This window comes from Dermatophagoides farinae, chromosome 6 (assembly GCF_024713945.1).
Source record: "Dermatophagoides farinae isolate YC_2012a chromosome 6, ASM2471394v1, whole genome shotgun sequence".
In the NCBI taxonomy this organism is placed as follows: domain Eukaryota; kingdom Metazoa; phylum Arthropoda; class Arachnida; order Sarcoptiformes; family Pyroglyphidae; genus Dermatophagoides; species Dermatophagoides farinae.
In genome coordinates, this window is record NC_134682.1 from 3742818 (window position 1) to 3757527 (window position 14710).

Sequence of the window (14710 nt, forward strand, 5' to 3'; positions counted from 1 at the left end):
GATTTATATGAATGAAATCAAGTAGGAAAACAAAAAAAAAAAACAAAAAAAAACTGACCATGATGATATTTCCGAATCGATTAGTTTGTTTTTTGTTTTTTTTTAGATGCGTATTTTTTTCTGATGGATGTCGTATTTCTGCTGTAATTAAAAAAAAAAATAAAAAATTTCTCGATGTTCGTGTGTGTGTGTGTGTGGTGACATTTCCGATTTGTGTGATGTTGATTGGTGATGGTGATGGCGTGTTGTCGCCGGTACAATATATTAATCCAAAATATAAAACTACCCGTGTGTGTGTGTGTGTGTGTGCATGTGTTTGATGAATTTAATTTCCGGTATCAAAAAAAAAAAAAAATTAAATCAGTAAACGGTAATGTCATCATATGATTTTTTGTGGTTTTGCTCGAAATTTTTTTTTTTTGTTGTTTGTTTTGTTTTATCTTCTTTTTCTTCTTCTTCACACACACACACAACATCCAAATCATCATCATCATCATCAGATTATATTGGATTGCTTTATTGGAATTGAATATAAATCTTGTGTATGTGTGTGTGTGTTGTTGAGTGCAAAAAAAAAATTTTCGTTTTTTTTTCAATTTAAAATTGTTGATGATGATTACCATAAATGACATCAACAAAAAAAGAGAGAGAGAAAGTGAAAAAAAACAAAATTTATTAAATATTATCCATCAATGTGGAAGGATTATTATCATTATTGATTTTCATCATTGACGTTTGTTGCGCTCATTTCTTGTTCTTTAATCGATGATGATGATGATGTTGATTTTTTTTGCTTTTGCTTTGTCGACAAATTCTGTAGATAATCGCTTAATGAACTAAAACTTTGTGATGATACACCAATACTGTTATCATCATAATTCTCATCATAATCATCATCAACATCATCATCATAATGATGGTCTTTTTCGATGTTAACCAATGATAATGTTGTTGATGAAATTTTTTTTTCTCGTACACATTGACGATGATAATCATGTGATAATAAATTGATTTCATCATCATTATGATGAATATCAGAATCATTTTGATCATCATCATCATCATCATTGATGGAATCACTTGAAATCAATGTTGATGGAAAATCATAATCATCAATAAGAATATTTAATGATGGATGGCGGTCATTTTCTTCACCATATTCTTTTGATGATGATCGTGATAAAATCGGTGAAATATCATTAAATATTTCATCATCATTATTCAAATATATTACCTTTCCATCTATGCGGCTAAATCTGATTTTTGTCTTGTTGTTTATCATCAAATTCAATGTACGATTATCATCATCATCATCATCACCGTCATCATCGTCAACAATAATATGGTTATAATTATAATCAGTTTGATGATATTTATTAATTGTCACTGTCGTTGTTTTGATTTGTTTTTTCATTAGAAATAAATCATTTTGAATAACAGGTTTCTTCGGTGTAATATATGATGATGGTAATGGTTGTTGTTTTCGTTGTTGTTGTTGTTGTTGTTGTTGAATTGATTGGAATTTTTGTTGCAATCGTACATCATGATCATGATGATCATCATCATCATCGATCATTTGATTTTGTCCATTCAATGGTGTTGTTAATGTTGGTGATAAATTTATACTGACATCTGGATGATTAAAATAGAATTTATAATCACCATAATCACTATAATAGACAAGTTGATGATCCAATGGTTCATTTCGGCCAATTTCAATTTCATCATCATCATTATCATCAATTTCATTATGATTATCAATGTTAGTAAATGAATCGTCCATATTACAAAATTTTGTTTGAATAAAAAGTATATAAATATTTATATTCTGCGACGATTAAAAAAAAGAATGAAATTCATTTTCTAACGTTTTTTTCGTGTGTTATATAATCCATAAAAAATGTTGTTGTTGTTTGTTTGTTTGTTTGTTTCTTTTATAAATAATTTGATAATTAGGAAAAAAAATTGGAAAATTGAAAAAGTAATTAAGTGTGTGTGTGTGTGTGTGTGTGGGTGTTTTTGTTCCAAATTCAATGTAATTATTCCTTTCCATCACCAATATACCGGGTTACCACCACCACCACCAACACCCAGAAAAATTACAATTTAAAAAATTACAAAATGGAAAGAAAAAAAAATGTCTAATCGTGTAATCGTTTTTTCATATCTAAATTAGTTGCAATAATTGAATTTCAATATAAATTATCTTAAATAAGGACAATTCGTGCATGTGTGTGTGTGTGTGGGTGGGTGTTGGAAATTGTTTTTTGTTTTTTTTTTTGCTGAATTGAATTCGAAATAAAAATTGGAGAAAAAAAAATCAAAAAAAAAAAGAAAAACTAATAACCAAGTTCTTGTGCTTCGTAATGTTTTGTATTTCCTGTACGATTTTTTCGTGATAGTATCATCTCTTTGGTTGCAAAACGACGATCAAATGCCCAACCAATACGTGAAAATTGATCCAAAATGAATGTAGTAAGATTAATGTTCCAACCCCATTCGGATGTAGAATAATCCCATGGAAATACATGATGATAATTATGATAACCTTCGCCTGTAATATGAAAGTGAATGAATGAATGAACAGAAAATATAGATAGTCATACCTAAGGTCAAAAATGAAACGGTCTTATTTTCAGCTGGTGCAATATTAATATCATAAGGACGATTTCCATACATATGTGCAGCCGAATTGACAAGCCAAGTGGATTCCAATGCCAATGTATAACGAAGAATGGCACATACAAAAAATGCGGTCCAAAAATTTTCACCCCAATAATACCATGGAATAATGGTGGGCAACAAGAAACACATAACAATTACTGATGGAACATAATATTTATGTTGATAATAAACAACAGGATCGGCTTTAAGATCGCTAAGATCTAAACGTAAACCAAATGTTTTTACATCCGGATGTTTACGACACATAAGCCAACCAATATGTGCAAAAAAGAAACCACGTTCAATATTAACAGGATCGGCATTAGTTTCCGAATATTTATGATGTACACGATGATCTCTAGCCCATTCAAATATTGAATTCTGATAGGCCATTGAATTACAGAATGCAAGTAATATTCGTAATGGTAGTTCAGCTTTATATGCACGATGAGACCATAAACGATGTACACCAGCCGTAATACCAAACAATGAAATATTATAGGTGAGGATAGCTAAATTGAATTTTGATCCATAGGAAAAAAAAAGAAAGATTATCAATCAAGAAAAAAAACAATGAAACCAAATTTACCAAATAAAATGGTCAATATTTTTGCATCAACAAACAATAGATAGGCTCCATAGATGGACAATGTATGTAACAATGCAAACCAGAAAACATTCATCCATATAATATGTTCAAAACAATTCCAATCATCTTTTTCAGAACGATCACGTAAATAATCACGGCTTACAATACGTTTTGGATCGATTTCATTTTCATCTACAACAACATGATTTCCATTACGTTTAATAACACCATTACTATTGTTATTATCATCATTATTTTTCGGCACAACAATCGATGAATTTGGCGGCATTGTTTTTGTTTTTGAAATTTTTTAAATTTTCAAATTGCAAATTGCTTTCCAAAATTTTTCTATACTTGAAAATCTAAAAAAAAGAGAGATGAAAAAATGGATAGAATGAATGAAATGAAATGAAATGAAATTTGATTATTGATTAAATCACTATTTATATAGATATTACACAATGGAAAAGGTTAAATGTTGGGTTATTTAGTAACCGGATAATAAAATGATGATGATGATGATGATGATGATAATTAATTGAAGAAAAAACTAATCATTGATGATGAACGAACACTATACACGAGAAAAGAGAGTGCCAGAGACAGAAAAAAACGAAAGAAATTTGATCCTAATGAAATTTTTTTTTGTTTTTGATATTTATATATAATTGTTGAATTGAAACGAAGTGTACAAATTCGATTTTCAATATTATATATAGGTTTATGCATATACATTTGCCATTTTAGTGATTCGAATGGATTGATAATTTTATAATGATTTTGATTGATTGATTGATTGATTAACTGCCAATCAACTATAGAGAAAAGAAAACAGTCCAGATTCGAATTTGAGGTACACAAACGCACACACATACACACACACTCATACACAAAAATATCGTATATTAAATTCAAATTATTCAACAAAAAAAAAAAAAAAATTTTTGATATCAGTAAAAATATCAAAGTAACACCAGAAAAAAAAATGTATAGACATATATAATAATTAAGCATGATATACAAATCATCATGCAAATAGAAACAACAATAAAACAAATTTCAATTCAAAAGTCCATGATCATAATCTATCAATTTTAATGCGAAATATATAAATTCTGAAGAACTAAACGATATATCGATATTTTTTGTGTGTGTGTGTGGTTACCATTATTTCAATCAAACAACAATTGAAGTGGAAACAAAAACCATGATTGATATCGTGTTTTTTTTTGCGTGTGTGTGTATGTTGAATTAAATCATCATCATCATCATCATTATCATCAAGATTAATAAACACAGAAAAAAATGAGACCATAAAACATACACAGATAATGAAAAATCAAAAGAAAAAAATATAATAACTGTATGTATGTGTATTATTTGTGTGTGATATATTATTAAACGGGTTTATCGCGTTTGTTTGTATAAAATGTCTCTGTGTCAATGTTAAACGGAAAACATTTAAAAATTCAGCATGTTTTATATTATAATCCACCTCAATGATCATAATCACAAATCATCATCATCATCATCACCATATAGAACAACGTGGTGGTCGTCATAGTTTTCATTTTCATTTTCTTTTCATTTTTTTTCATCTACCAAAAATCTTTCTATAGAATGAAATAAAAAATATAGTAGATATATGTATGCTATATGCGTATACAGGCAAGCTATATATATACCGAAATATTATTTATTTTTAAGTATACGTGTACTAAATACCAGTGGTTAACAATGGTAATCCGTTTTTTTTTCCATTATTTGAAATACGCTACAATATTTTTAATCGAATATAGATGGCGCCTTCGTTGCGTTTGTGTGTGTTAATTTTGAAGATTCGAATCTGATTCAAAAAAAAAAAAAAAAAAATTCATAATCATCACCATCATATTGATGTGTATTGGAGAGAGAAAAAAAAAGTGAAAAAATAAAATATACAGAAGCAAATTTTGTTTGACAAATTTTATTTCAATCAATCAATCGATAATGATGACCTTGATCATCGTGTCTGTGTGTGTGTGTGTATTGCTGGTATGTACATGATTAAACTGGATTGATTGATTTTATCGTTATCACACAATAACAACAATGGTGAAAATCATTATCAAAACCAACAGATTTTTACTTAACTTGTGATATATAATTCAATTCAATAATATATATACTCTATATATGTGTGTATGTGTGTGTAATAAAACTAAAATCATCATAACAAAACAAACACCTGTATGTTCTAAATTTAAATTATCAATCACTGTGCATTGTATGGTGTTTTCAGATTTTCAGAAAAATTTCTCATCAAATTCAAAAAAAAAAAAATATTAAATGATTGATGTTTGATTGTAAAATAAATGGTAAAAATGGCCAGAGAGAGAAAAAAAAAAAGAAAATCCGGAAACAAAACAAACATTTTACAAGCAACCAATTGTGTATGGTATGAATAATTTTTTTTTCTTTCTTTCTTTCGATTTAAAAATGAAATCAAAAAAAAAAATTTCTCATCCACACACACATACACACATGATTCAACGGGTAAACAACAAGATTTTGATTGTGTGGAATTATATATAAATATTATTTTTAGAAGAAAAAAAACGAATACACAACAACAACAACAACAAACAAACAAACGAACGAATGAAACAATCAAATTGATTGATGTGTCAAAAAGTGATCAATCTGAGCAAGATTGATACAACAACAACAACAACAACAACAACAACAACAACAAAACATCAAAGCGGTAAATTTGAATCTCATTCGAACCAGAAAAAAACACACACACACAATGGGATAAATCAAATAGCAAAGAAAAACTGATACAACACACAGAGACAAAAAAAAATGGAAGATACAAATCGAATTGCAATAAAAAAAACCTCTTCAAGTAAAAAAAAAATCATTCCATTCATAATACAACAACATCATTTGATGATGATTTGAAAATAAAAACATGGCCACATTTTTTTTTTTTTTTTACTCTCTCATTACATCTATTGTTGTTGGCAGTGATTATGGTTGTTGTTGACTAAAATTAGAATCATGATGATGAAGAAAAAAAAAATTTTACAAATTTTAATGACAATCATCATCATCATCATAATCACATATATGGTGGATGATGATTATTATTACCAAATGGTCATTATGGTAAAAAAAAAAATCCAAATTCAACAATTGGTCATTTCATCCACATATTTCAACATATTCATGATCATAATTTTTTTTTCTTTCTATGAATAATCAAAAAATATAGAAAACACATCTCTTTCTTTCTTTATCTTTCCATAATTTTCACTATTTTTTTTTCTCTATTTTTGTGAACAGAGTCATAGAGACAATATGTTGGTGGTGGTACAATACAATTATCGAACAACAACAAAAAAAAAATCTCAACCAAAGATTTGAGAGAGAGAGAGAGAGAAAATCCAAATATTTCATATATTGAAAGCTGATATAAGATTTGATAGATATAGTTACAAAGAGAGAGATGATCATCAGATTGTGAGATTTTCAATTCAATCATCAATAAATATTGTACATCATCATGAAGATCTCATATATAATTTTTTTTTGTTGTTCATTTCAGTCAACGTTTTCCATCTCAAAACATCATCATCAATAATAATAATAATAATAACCAGAATTTATTTATTGAAAACATACATAAAAAACAAGAAAAAAAGAATGTTTTATCGATTATTAAAATATGTAATACCATCATTTATTGGTACATATATTTTATGGTATCTAATGAAACCAGAATGGTTGAATCAATTTTGTATCATTTGTTTTCTATTGATCATATCATGGACAATTGGTTATTATTTTTATGATTTATTTGAACAAAAAACAATTGATTCAATGATGAATAAAATTATATTGATAACCGGCTGTGATACTGGATTTGGTAATCGATTAGCATATCGATTAGATCGTATGGGTTTTCATGTTTATGCTGGTGTACTATTCCCCTTGGGTGATGATGTTCAACAATTACAGCAAAAATGTTCAAATCGTTTGAAAATAATGCGTATGGATGTAACCAAACCAGAAGAAGTGAACAATGTTGTCGAACAAATCAAACAATCAGGAATGCCATTATGGGCATTGGTCAACAATGCTGGTATCGGTATTTCGGTTCCATTTGATTGGGGCAATGATATTGATGTTTATCGTAAAGTATTCGATGTCAACATTTTCGGTGTAGTACGTGTGACCAAATCTTGTATGCCATTATTACGTCGATCCAGAGGTCGAATCATAAATGTGGCCAGTGCAGCTGGTATGTATTGTTTTGAAACATTTAAAAATTAGATTGAAAAAATCAAATCCCATTTTGTTTTGAATAGGTCGTATGCCAGCACAATGGATGGGACATTATTGTATGACCAAACATAATGTACGAATATTTTCCGACATATTAAGACGTGAATTAATCGGTACCGGTATTAAAGTGATTACAATTGAACCATCATTTTTTCGTACACAAATCGTCAATTTCGATTTGATCGATAAACAAAGAGCAAAAATTTTCAATGAAACACCCGATGATATTCGACAATCATATGGTGGAGAAAAATATCTTAAATGTATGAATGCAAGTAATCAATTAATAATGAATATAACACATGATGGTATTGATCAAGTGATACAAGCAATGATCAATGGTATAATAAGAAAGTATCCAAAAATTTATTACCGTTGTTGTACGAATATGGAACTGTTCACAATATGGGCTGCATCACATTTACCAGAAATTCTATTAGATTCATTCACACATATTTATAATGATCGATTATATAGACAATTTAAAATTGGTAAATATTCCGATTAATTATAATTATAATTAACTAATTAACGTTCAGAAGGAGTAAATTAAAAAAAAAATAAAAATAAAAATAAATATTGTCCGTTCATATAAAAGATGATGATATAACAAAAACAGAAATAAATATCAAGTTTTCGAATGAAAAACCATGTTTGTATATGTATTCTGTAATCAATCAATTGATTAATCAATTTTCATGCAAAAAAAAAAGAAATCAAATACATTTGGAGACAGAAAAAAATGATGATGATGATCATCATGTTATCATTGGTTATTGCCGTTTGGTTATTATCATCATATCGTATAAAATGATTGATTTACTTGGAAAATGACAATCAATAGTCACTGATAAGGCAATCATCATCATTAACTAAAACAGAAATCTAAATGAGTTAATGAGTCTTTGAAACAATAAATGGCTATAATACACACCCTTCAATACTAATTTAGTGAATTGTTTTCATGTTTTTGTGTTGATCATCAAAATGATGTCCATGTTACGTAAATTATTTCGTTATTTTATACCATCATTCATTGGTACATATCTATTATGGTACCTATTGATTCCCGTTTGGTTCAATCATTTTTGTATCATATGTTTCTTGTCGATTATATCATGGACATTGGCATATTATTTTTATGAAATGTTAAATCAAGAAACAATTGATCCATCTGGTAAAATTGTATTGGTTACCGGTTGTGATAGTGGTTTTGGTAATCAAATAGCCTATCGTTTGGATCAATTAGGTTTTCATGTTTATGCTGGTGTACTATTCCCCGATGATGATGGTGCTCAACAATTGCGACAAAAATGTTCAAAACGATTGAGAATATTAAAAATGGATGTTACTAAACAAGAAGAAGTTGATAATGTTGTTGAACAAATCAAACAGTCGGGAATGCCATTATGGGCTTTAGTAAACAATGCTGGGGTTGCAATTCTCGTACCATTCGATTGGGGCAATGATATTGATGTTTATCGAAAAGTATTCGATGTCAACATTTTCGGTGTAGTACGTGTAACTAAAAGTTGTATGCCATTATTACGACAATCCAAAGGTCGAATCATAAATGTGGCCAGCGTATGTGGTATGAAAATTATTCACAAAAACAAAACAAAAAAATTCTTTCAAACAATTACATAACTAATTCTGTCAATATTCTTTACAGATCGATTAACTATGACTTGGACTGGACATTATTGTATGACCAAACATTGTGTACGAGTATTTTCCGATGTCATACGACGTGAAACGATCAATTCAGGTGTCAAAGTGATAACATTGGAACCAGCCATGTTTCCCACAAATATGACAAATTTTGAACGATTACGACGATTACGAGAGAAAATATTCGATGAAACACACGAAGAAATACGACGAGTATATGGAAAAAATTATATGCAAAATTTTAACGATATTTATTCAAAGTTAGCATTAATGGAACATAAATCACTCGATCTAGTAATCAATGCAATGATTAATGGTATCGTATTATGTCATCCAAAATTATATTACCGTTGTGGAAATTATAAAGATTTATTAGTGTTCTGGGCAATTTCATATTTGCCCGAAATATTGTTGGATTGCCTTTTCGATAAAGCGTTTACTTATTGTACACAAGGAAAATATAAAAAATGGAATTGAAAATTGTCAATGAAAACAAAACAAAAAAATATTAAAATTAGTCATTAGTGATAATAAAATGCATTATTATTATATACCCAAATTACACGTGTTCTAAGAATTTTTTCTTCTTCTTCATACCAAAATTGTCTATTTGGACTCAAACTGCAAAACAAAATGAAATTATCTCGTGTTTTATAAATTTTTGCCGTGTTTCTCCGCAAATATTATCATTATCGCCACATCAATAGTAATCAATCATCATAATTGTACTTGGAACGTAAAAATCTAAATCTAAACCTAAAATGTTGATTGTTTTGATATTTTTGTATTGGTGGCTCATCATTATGAATGGAGATTTAGATTATCATAGACTATCTATAAAGCCATTTTTATCAGAAAAAAAACTCATATAAATACTTGATTTAACAAATATTTTAAATGATTAGTAAATTGTTTTCATGTTGTTGTGTTGATCATCAAAATGATGTCCATGTTACGTAAATTATTTCGTTATTTTATACCATCATTCATTGGTACATATCTATTATGGTACCTATTGAATCCCGTTTGGTTCAATCATTTTTGTATAATATGTTTCTTGTCGATTATATCATGGACAATGGCATATTATTTCTATGAAATGTTAAATCAAGAAACAATTGATCCATCTGGTAAAATTGTATTGGTTACCGGTTGTGATAGCGGTTTTGGTAATCAAATAGCCTATCGTTTGGATCAATTAGGTTTTCATGTTTATGCTGGTGTACTATTCCCCGATGATGATGGTGCTCAACAATTGCGACAAAAATGTTCAAAACGATTGAAAATATTGAAACTGGATGTTACTAAACAAGAAGAAGTTGATAATGTTGTTGAACAAATCAAACAAAGTGGTAAGCCACTATGGGCATTGGTCAATAATGCTGGTATTGCAATTTCAGTACCATTCGATTGGGGCAATGATATTGATGTTTATCGAAAAGTATTCGATGTCAATATTTTCGGTGTAGTTCGTGCAACTAAAAGTTGTATGCCATTATTACGACAATCCAAAGGTCGAATCATAAATGTGGCCAGTATATGTGGTATGAAAATTATTTCAAACAATTATATAACTAATTCAGTCATTATTCTTTACAGGTCGATTAACTACAACTTGGACTGGACATTATTGTATGGCCAAACATTGTGTACGGGTATTTTCCGATATCATACGACGTGAAACAATCAATTCAGGTGTCAAAGTGGTAACATTGGAACCAGCATTCTTTGCCACAAATTTGACAAATGTTGAACGATTACAACGATTACGAGAGAAAATATTTGATGAAACACACGAAGAAATACAACGAGTATATGGAAAAAATTATTTACGATATTTCACCGATACTGATCCAATGATTGCATTAATGTCACATAAATCAATCGATCTAGTAATCGATGCAATGATTAATGGTATCATACTATGTCATCCAAAATTATATTACCGATGTGGAAATTATATAGATTTATTCATGTTCTGGGCAATTTCACATATGCCTGAAATATTGTTGGATTACCTTCTCGATATGGCGGTTTCTTACTATACACAAGGAAAGCATAAAAAATGGAATTGAAAATTGTCAACGAAAACAAAAAAAAATGTTAAAATTAGTGATTAGTGATAATAAAATGCATTATTATTATATACCCAAATTACACGTGTTCTAAGAATTTTTTTTTCTTCTTCATACCCAAATTAAGTCTATTTGGACTCAAACTATCAAAACAAAAATAAAATTATCTCATGTTCAATGAATTTTTGCCGTGTTTCTCAGCAAATATTATCATTATCGCCACCACATCAATACTAAATCAATCATCATAATTGTACTTGGAACGTAAAAATCTAAATCTAAACCTAAAATTGAGTGCATTATATGTTGGTGATAAGCGAATCAACCAGAAAAAAATCATATAAATACTTGATTTGGCAAATATTTTAAATGATTAGTAAATTTATTTTTTTTTCATGTTGTTGTGTTGATCATTAAAATAATGTCCATGATACGTAAATTATTTCGTTATTTTATACCATCATTCATTGGTACATATATATTATGGTACTTATTGAATCCCGGTTGGTTCAATCATTTTTGTATCATATGTTTTCTATCGGTTATTGCATGGACAATGGCATATTATTTCTATGAAATGTTAAATCAAGAAACAATCGATCCATCTGGTAAAATTGTATTGGTTACCGGCTGTGATACTGGTTTCGGTAATCGTACCGCTTATCGATTGGATCAATTAGGTTTTCATGTTTATGCCGGTGTTCTATTTCCTGATGGTGATGGTGCTAAACAATTGCAACAAAAATGTTCAAAACGATTGAAAATATTGAAAATGGATGTTACTAAACCAGAAGAAGTGAAAAATGTTGTCGAACAAATTAAACAATCAGGAAAACCATTATGGGCATTGGTCAATAATGCTGGTGTAGGCGTTTCTGTTCCATTCGATTGGGGTAATGATGTTGATATTCATCAAAAAGTATTTGATGTCAATGTATTCGGTTTAATTCGTGTGACTAAATATTGTATGCCATTATTACGACAATCAAATGGTCGAATTGTCAATTTGGCTAGTCTAGCTGGTAAGTTTTTTTTTGACATTTTGAAAATTGAAATTTCATTGATTTAAATTATTAAACAAAAAAAAATCAGGTCGTGTTCGTGTAGGATCTCTATCTAGTTATTGTATGGCAAAACATAGTGTTCGTGTATTATCCGATTGTATCCGCGCAGAATTGATTGGTACCGGTATCAAAGTGGTTACATTGGAACCATCATTTTATAAAACAGAAATCATTAATTTCGATCTAATGGATCAAAAACGACGTAAAATTTATGATGAAACACCTGAAGATATACGTGAATCATATGGTGAAAATTATCTAGAATATTTGAGACAACGTAATTCATTGGTTCAAAGTGTAACGAAAACAAGAATCGATGATGTAGTCGATTCAATCATCGATGGTATTATTCGTGAATATCCAAAACTATATTATCGTTGTTGTTCATATCAAGAATTATTTACAATGTGGGGAACAAGTCATTTACCAGAAATTCTTTTGGATTATGTAATGACTAAAAATGCTGATTCATTATTACGTAAAACTAAAGCTGGTCCATATCATCACAAGTGATATGAATGAATCCAATCAAATCTTGATTTTTTTTTTTTGGATGTACAACGGATTTATTATGACGATAATCGATTGAAAAAAACAACAACAACAACAAAAAATTTTTTTTTCTACAATTTCATTTCCATAAAATCATTTGGGAAAAAAAGAACAAAATTTCCTATATATACAAGGAAAACATGTGCAAGACAATTTTATGTTATGCTTGAATTGTTTTTCTGATTATCCTCGATCTTTGCATAAAAAAAATAAATATTTTTTCCCTGTAACATATATATATTCGAATGAGTTCAACTTTGTTGACGTAATGATTCTCTTTCTCTATCTCTATCTCTTTCGTTGTTTACGTAAATTTAAAGTAGAAATTAAAATTGTCAAATTGAGAAAAATTTTATATCCTGTTTTTGTTGATGATTTTGTTTTTTGGTAGTATTATCCACGAAAACGAAATGATACGGTTAGATCATCAAATTTTTTTATATTTTTTTTCAACATTTTCATCATCATATATAATATGGTTTTTATGGAATCCCGTTTGGTTCAATCATTTCTGTATTGTATGTGGTCTATCCATAATATCATGGACATTGGCATATTATTTTTTCGAAATATTCAATCAAGAAATGATTGATCCTGCTGGTAAAATTGTATTAATTACCGGTTGTGATAGTGGATTTGGTAATCGATTAGCATGTCGATTAGATCGTATGGGTTTTCATGTTTATGCTGGTGTACTATTGCCCGATGGTGATGGTGCTAAACAATTACAGCAAAAATGTTCAAATCGTTTGAAAATAATGCAAATGGATGTAACCAAACCAGAAGAAGTGAACAATGTTGTCGAACAAATCAAACAATCGGGAATGCCATTATGGGCTTTGGTCAACAATGCTGGCATTGGTATTTCGGTTCCATTTGATTGGGGCAATGATATTGATGTTTATCGTAAAGTATTCGATGTCAACATTTTCGGTGTAGTACGTGTAACAAAATCTTGTATATCATTATTACGACAATCAAATGGTCGAATCGTTAATGTAGCAAGCTTGGCCGGTATGTCATTCAACCATATTTGTTTTCGTTTTTTAAAATTTTGATTTTGTTTTCCACTTCGAAAAGCTCGAATAACATCACCATTATCATCACATTACAGTATGGCTAAACATAGTGTCCGTGTATTTTCCGATGCATTACGTCGTGAAATTGGTTCATCATCAAAAATGAAAATAATCACATTGGAACCATCATTCTATCGAACCGATATTATCAATCATGATTCAATGAATCGTATGAGACGAAAAATTTTCGATGAAACACCTGAAGATATACGAGAAAATTATGGTGAAAAATATTTTCGTATATTCGATAAATCTAATCAAATGACAGAATCGATTATAAAAAATGACTATGAAGCAGTTATCGAAGCAATGATTATGGCCGTTGCAGGTGAAAATCCAAAATTATATTATCGTTGTTGTAATTATTATGAAGTGATTGCATTCTGGGCTTTATCACATATGCCCGAAATAATTGTCGATTATTCAGTAAAATACAGTGGCAAACTGAATAAATTATTATGGATTAAGAATTAAATTCACAGTTTTTCTTTTGTTTGAATAATTTGTATCAAAATTAATATAATGGAAAAAAAATTCTACTTACCAGTAGAATTGTTGGATTCTTCAAAAAAAGAAATTCTGTTAAACACTCAAACACAAACATAGAACCTAGAAGAGCAGAATACTGCAGCAAACACGTGGTTAGTTCATTGAGAGAGAGAGAGAGAGAGAAAGATATGCTCT

General features: G+C 29.0%; 6 protein-coding genes across 10 annotated transcripts; 5 read left to right on the plus strand and 1 right to left on the minus strand.

Moving 5' to 3' along the window:
• Positions 1–1792: 1792 nt before the first annotated feature.
• Positions 1793–14710, minus strand: LOC124493917 (stearoyl-CoA desaturase 5-like). 4 transcript variants are annotated; one of them, XM_075732345.1, is made up of 5 exons: positions 4419–4630; positions 3712–4068; positions 3254–3615; positions 2607–3176; positions 1793–2554 (listed from the first exon to the last, which is right to left on the minus strand). In XM_075732345.1, exons 3-5 carry the CDS (start codon positions 3540–3542, stop codon positions 2340–2342), a joined length of 1074 nt encoding a protein of 357 aa, XP_075588460.1. In that variant the 5' UTR covers positions 3543–3615; positions 3712–4068; positions 4419–4630; the 3' UTR covers positions 1793–2339. The 4 variants fall into 4 exon arrangements, with proteins under 4 accessions (XP_075588460.1, XP_075588461.1, XP_075588459.1 ...); XM_075732346.1 differs by lacking the exons at positions 3712–4068; positions 4419–4630 and adding an exon at positions 14571–14710; XM_075732344.1 differs by having other exon boundaries at positions 3712–4648.
• LOC124493451 (retinol dehydrogenase 7) lies at positions 6846–8211 on the plus strand. The gene is made up of 2 exons (XM_047056528.2): positions 6846–7541; positions 7609–8211. The coding sequence occupies exons 1-2, from the start codon at positions 6944–6946 to the stop codon at positions 8091–8093; spliced, it is 1083 nt and encodes a 360-aa protein (XP_046912484.2). The 5' UTR covers positions 6846–6943; the 3' UTR covers positions 8094–8211.
• LOC124493452 (retinol dehydrogenase 7) lies at positions 8411–9815 on the plus strand. Its single transcript, XM_047056529.2, has 2 exons — positions 8411–9176; positions 9258–9815. Exons 1-2 carry the CDS (start codon positions 8573–8575, stop codon positions 9731–9733), a joined length of 1080 nt encoding a protein of 359 aa, XP_046912485.2. The 5' UTR covers positions 8411–8572; the 3' UTR covers positions 9734–9815.
• On the plus strand, positions 10128–13307 carry LOC124494022 (short-chain dehydrogenase/reductase family 9C member 7). 2 transcript variants are annotated; one of them, XM_075732343.1, is made up of 3 exons: positions 10128–10160; positions 11709–12353; positions 12424–13307. In XM_075732343.1, exons 1-3 carry the CDS (start codon positions 10154–10156, stop codon positions 12906–12908), a joined length of 1137 nt encoding a protein of 378 aa, XP_075588458.1. In that variant the 5' UTR covers positions 10128–10153; the 3' UTR covers positions 12909–13307. The 2 variants fall into 2 exon arrangements, with proteins under 2 accessions (XP_075588458.1, XP_046913112.2); XM_047057156.2 differs by lacking the exon at positions 10128–10160 and having other exon boundaries at positions 11434–12353.
• LOC124494024 (retinol dehydrogenase 7) lies at positions 10160–11410 on the plus strand. The gene is made up of 2 exons (XM_047057157.2): positions 10160–10800; positions 10856–11410. The coding sequence occupies exons 1-2, from the start codon at positions 10197–10199 to the stop codon at positions 11329–11331; spliced, it is 1080 nt and encodes a 359-aa protein (XP_046913113.2). The 5' UTR covers positions 10160–10196; the 3' UTR covers positions 11332–11410.
• LOC124494025 (retinol dehydrogenase 7-like) lies at positions 13105–14556 on the plus strand. The gene is made up of 2 exons (XM_047057158.2): positions 13105–13961; positions 14028–14556. The coding sequence occupies exons 1-2, from the start codon at positions 13319–13321 to the stop codon at positions 14498–14500; spliced, it is 1116 nt and encodes a 371-aa protein (XP_046913114.2). The 5' UTR covers positions 13105–13318; the 3' UTR covers positions 14501–14556.

What these genes read in the sequence shown, in the direction of transcription:
- LOC124493917 (XM_075732346.1), bottom strand. Translation starts at nt 3,542, where the DNA reads ATGCCGCCAAATTCATCGATTGTTGTGCCGAAAAATAATGATGATAAT. An exon ending in AATATTGACCATTTTATTTG is followed by an intron (nt 3,177 to 3,253) that starts GTAAATTTGGTT and finishes AATTCAATTTAG; the next exon opens with CTATCCTCACCTATAATATT. An exon ending in CGTTTCATTTTTGACCTTAG is followed by an intron (nt 2,555 to 2,606) that starts GTATGACTATCT and finishes TTCATATTACAG; the next exon opens with GCGAAGGTTATCATAATTAT.
- LOC124493451 (XM_047056528.2), top strand. Translation starts at nt 6,944, where the DNA reads ATGTTTTATCGATTATTAAAATATGTAATACCATCATTTATTGGTACA. An exon ending in AAATGTGGCCAGTGCAGCTG is followed by an intron (nt 7,542 to 7,608) that starts GTATGTATTGTT and finishes TGTTTTGAATAG; the next exon opens with GTCGTATGCCAGCACAATGG.
- LOC124493452 (XM_047056529.2), top strand. Translation starts at nt 8,573, where the DNA reads ATGATGTCCATGTTACGTAAATTATTTCGTTATTTTATACCATCATTC. An exon ending in AAATGTGGCCAGCGTATGTG is followed by an intron (nt 9,177 to 9,257) that starts GTATGAAAATTA and finishes TATTCTTTACAG; the next exon opens with ATCGATTAACTATGACTTGG.
- LOC124494022 (XM_075732343.1), top strand. An exon ending in CAATTTGGCTAGTCTAGCTG is followed by an intron (nt 12,354 to 12,423) that starts GTAAGTTTTTTT and finishes AAAAAAAATCAG; the next exon opens with GTCGTGTTCGTGTAGGATCT.
- LOC124494024 (XM_047057157.2), top strand. Translation starts at nt 10,197, where the DNA reads ATGATGTCCATGTTACGTAAATTATTTCGTTATTTTATACCATCATTC. An exon ending in AAATGTGGCCAGTATATGTG is followed by an intron (nt 10,801 to 10,855) that starts GTATGAAAATTA and finishes TATTCTTTACAG; the next exon opens with GTCGATTAACTACAACTTGG.
- LOC124494025 (XM_047057158.2), top strand. Translation starts at nt 13,319, where the DNA reads ATGATTTTGTTTTTTGGTAGTATTATCCACGAAAACGAAATGATACGG. An exon ending in TAATGTAGCAAGCTTGGCCG is followed by an intron (nt 13,962 to 14,027) that starts GTATGTCATTCA and finishes CACTTCGAAAAG; the next exon opens with CTCGAATAACATCACCATTA.